This window comes from Musa acuminata, chromosome BXJ3-6 (assembly GCF_036884655.1).
Source record: "Musa acuminata AAA Group cultivar baxijiao chromosome BXJ3-6, Cavendish_Baxijiao_AAA, whole genome shotgun sequence".
In the NCBI taxonomy this organism is placed as follows: Eukaryota; Viridiplantae; Streptophyta; class Magnoliopsida; order Zingiberales; family Musaceae; genus Musa; species Musa acuminata.
In genome coordinates this window covers 1,959,633-1,963,906 of record NC_088354.1, presented here as the reverse complement: position 1 = coordinate 1,963,906, position 4,274 = coordinate 1,959,633, and the positions used below count along the sequence as shown (strand labels likewise).

Here is a 4,274-nt window from a genome sequence, read left to right as displayed (position 1 = left end):
TCAAAACCCAATCCTTTTTCTCTCTCCCTCCACCCAAGCTTTCTTCTACTGTTTTCTCCTAAATACCGCCACCGCTGCCCTCCACCTTTCGACGGCCTAAAACGAAGCTCTTGCTTCAGCCCTGCCACCACCATGCCAGAGGCACCAAAGCCCATACTCTCGCCGGCTTCCGTTCCAGATGAGCACCGCAAGGCCCTCGAATTCATCGAAGATGTGACCGCCAACGCGGACCAAGTACAGCGCCGCGTGCTTGCCGAGATCCTGGCGCAGAACGCCCCTGCCGAGTACTTGCACCGGCACGGCCTGCCCAGCCGCACTGCTCCCGATCCTGACGCCTTTAAGCGCCTCATCCCGGTCGTCACCTACGAAGACATCCGGCCCGATATCCTCCGCATCGCCCATGGAGACACCTCTCCCATCCTCTCCGGCCGCCCCATCTCCGAATTCCTCACGAGGTTCGCTGCTCGTTCTCATATGTATCCCTCGACAAATGATGCACGACTAAGTTTGCTACATGCCCTCTGCGTCTTTCCATCAGCTCGGGGACATCGGGTGGCGAGCGAAAACTCATGCCGATGATCGAGGACGAGCTGGACCGCCGCTCGGTGCTGTATAGCCTGCTAATGCCGGTGATGAGCCAATTCGTGCCGGGCCTCGACGAGGGCAAGGGAATGTACCTCCTGTTTGTGAAGTCTGAGGCGCGCACTCCTGGTGGCCTAATAGCCCGTCCTGTCCTCACCAGCTACTACAAGAGTCGCCACTTCCTCAGCCAGCCTTTTGACCCCTACAACGTTCTTACCAGCCCCAACGAAGCCATCCTCTGCCTGGACTCCTATCAAAGCATGTACGCTCAGCTACTCTGCGGCCTAATTCATCGGGCCGAGGTGGTCCGCGTCGGTGCCGTCTTCGCCTCGGGCTTTATCCGCGCCATCCGCTTCCTGGAGAAGTACTGGCCGCGGCTGTGCCGCGACATCCGGTCCGGCGAGCTCGATGCCGAGATCACCGACCGGGCGGTGCGGGAGGCGGTGGTGCGCGTTCTGCGCCCGGATCCGGAACTCGCTCGCCTAATCGAGGCGGAATTCGGCAGGGGTTCATTGCAGGGCATCATACCCCGCCTGTGGCCCAACACAAAGTACGTCGACGTGATTGTCACCGGCGCCATGGCCCAGTACATCCCTACGCTTGACTTCTATAGCGGTGGCCTGCCATTGACCTGCACGATGTACGGGTCGTCGGAGTGCTACTTTGGCCTCAACCTCAATCCCATGTGCAAGCCAAGCGAAGTCTCCTACACATTTATCCCTACCTTTGCCTACTTCGAGTTCCTGCCCATTCACTGCAGCGGCAATGGCCGCACGGAGTTCGATCACCGGGAATTGGTGGACCTCGTGGACGTGAAGCTCGGCCTGGAGTACGAGCTCGTGGTCACAACCTACGCTGGCAAGTGATATGCACGCACATAAACATACATTCATATATCTTTATACTGTACACACAGCAGAAGTGGAGGTAATCAAAACGGGAGCTTCGTGTATGGCAGGGTTGTATCGATATAGAGTCGGTGACGTGTTGAGGGTGGCGGGATTCAAAAACAAGACACCGCAGTTCAACTTTATCCGGCGGAAAAGTGTGGTGTTGAGCATCGATTCTGACAAGACCGACGAGGTCGAGCTCCAAGCAGCGGTGAGCAACGCAGTCAACCATCTCAAGCCGTTCGGTGCGTCGCTGGTGGAGTACACGAGCTGCGCAGACACCGTCAGCATCCCAGGCCACTACGTGCTCTACTGGGAGTTGCGAGCTGGAGATACGACGGTGCCGGCGTCGGTGTTCGAGGACTGCTGCTTAGCAGTGGAGGAGTCACTGAACAGCGTGTACCGACAAGGACGGGTGTGCGACAAGTCGATCGGGCCGCTGGAGATCAGGGTGGTGGAGGAAGGGACGTTCGATAAGATGATGGACTACGCACTCAGCCAGGGGGCCTCCATCAACCAGTACAAGGCGCCACGGTGCGTGCGGCATGGGCCCGTCGTCGAGCTGCTCGACGGCCGGGTGCAGTCCACGTTCTTCAGCCCCAAGTGCCCCAAATGGGCGCCGGGCAACAAGCAATGGGACAAGGACGCCGGTGGCATCTGATGCGTCGTCATCTCGCTTTTATCGGAGAGCAAAAGTCGGAGACATGCATGTTAGCCTTTGATGAGAATGACCACCGCTTAATTTAGAGATCTACGCGTTCTACTTCTTCCCTTTTGATTCCTCCGCCATCTTTTCCCATGCTGTTTCTTCTTCTGTGTTCGATGTCATGGATCAAGCTATCTCTGTGTTCATCCCAACTCTGTACAAACATCGCCTGTTAAGGAACGTCTTTTCTGTGGTTCGGTTCTGGTGCTATGATGTTCTCATCAGGTCTCAAACTTCCATTTCACGCCAGGAAAGCCGGCCATCAGGCCCTCATGGGATGTCATCGGAACAACGTTGTCAGTGGAGTTCCTGCTCCAAGCCTACTAATTTCTCGGCCGGCAAGAGAAAAAGCGAGGTTGCTCATGGCCTAAAATTATGCGTCAGACAAGAAAATGCACACATGGTTTTCGTGATCTCTAGTTGGTGGATGGATCACTTTCTTCACTTGTTTCATGTCCGCACTCTTCTTCCAGCTTGACATGAGTTCCGTGGTGGAACCGACGATGTGCCGGACTATGTCGAGTAGGAAATTAATTCTGGGCAGACGCATCTCATCCGGCGATAGCTTCCACCCAACTTTCTAACTCTTTGTCTTTGCCTGTCAAATGTTTCGAGACCTCACACATGCGCTACCGCTCTACTGCATCATCCGCTTCCCAGATGAATGCAGCAGCTCATTCAAGCGAATGCAACATAACCTGGAAAACAAGTCTCCTGTAAATTCAACTAAGGAAGGCGCGATCTGTGAACGTCTTAGGCGTACCTAATCCGAATCCAACTTTATGAATGGACGGAAACAGATTCCTGACAGGAACTGCCCCAACTGGAGAGATGTCTGCAGTGAACGACATAGATGACAAAGCTGTGGGGGAGCATCAATTCCTCACATTCTCCTGCCAAGACGGTGGGTTCCAACCGAGTCCTGACAACCACCACCGGAAAGCTTATCCAGATCAACAAAACTAAAGATCATGTATGTACGTACGTATGTATGTATGCACATGCAGTATAGTGGCGTTGGCATTGGAAATATAACAACGGTGAACCCAAAACAAGCCCCTTGCATGTTCTTTGGGCCTCGCTCTCTCTTCCGCACAGGTATGCCCCCAGAAAGCAACCCACGGATCCTAAATGCCGATCGACCATCTTTCGTTATTACGCCGATCTTCTTTGGATATTTTTCTTTGGGAAGTAATTAAAAAAGCAAATAATAATAATAATAATAAAGTAAACTATTGAGAAAGCAACCACGTCTTGTTTCTGCCAGTGACAAACATAAAGCAAAAGGAATAATATCCTTTGGAATAGCGACGGATAGCAGTGAGCCGATCGAGTCGAACCCACTTGTTTAAAGTCTTTTAGATGTCTTATAGATAGATAGGGGTTGCCTACTGCTGCTGCTACTTTCTTTATTACTCCGACCGGATCTACGCTCGAAGACAAGGCTGGACCGTGCAGGAAGAGAGAGATGGTAAAAGCTAGCGACACGGCGGGGACCCTCCATCCACACGCGAGGACTAGAGAAATGATAACAAGCTTCCGGCTTCTGTGGTGGCTTCGCCACCGGCGGGCCGGCCGACTTCCAACCGTTCACGTGGCGGCCAGCGCGGCGTTGTCGTGTTGACCGGCGCCACTTGCTGTGCTTTCTATGATCCACACGTGCGTCCCTGTGCTCATCCGGACGGCGGCCCCCAAGCGTGTGCGGCGGGGAAGGGATGCATGTCCGTTGCCGTGGGCCGAGGCTGTTGTTTAAACTCATGGCAGGCTGCCGTGTCGTGTTCGTACGATTACTGTGCTGCTGTGTGCAGGATCCATGATGACGACGGACTTCGATGTGGCGCTGTAGCGGCATTATGGGCTTTGAATGAAAGACGTTGACACGAACGGGTTCACGGGATTGGGTAGGACCCGTGCTGTCTTAGCCCAGGCCCCGCCGGACCCGTTTAAGGAATGAGGCGGCTCGAATCGGCCCAGGGCTTTCCCTCTCGTGACGTCACCTATCGAACACGATGGCGTCAGCATATTGGCTGCGGGGCCCACCGGCCCCGTGAGAGGCGGAGGAAGCGTTCCCTGTTTCGGTCCCGTGAGCGGTGACT

At 54.6% G+C, this 4,274-nt stretch overlaps 1 protein-coding gene across 1 annotated transcript; it reads left to right on the top strand.

Moving 5' to 3' along the window:
• LOC135640578 (probable indole-3-acetic acid-amido synthetase GH3.1) lies at positions 1-2,380 on the top strand. Its single transcript, XM_065155175.1, has 3 exons — positions 1-455; positions 539-1,440; positions 1,541-2,380. Exons 1-3 carry the CDS (start codon positions 133-135, stop codon positions 2,131-2,133), a joined length of 1,818 nt encoding a protein of 605 aa, XP_065011247.1. The 5' UTR covers positions 1-132; the 3' UTR covers positions 2,134-2,380.
• Positions 2,381-4,274: the final 1,894 nt, after the last annotated feature.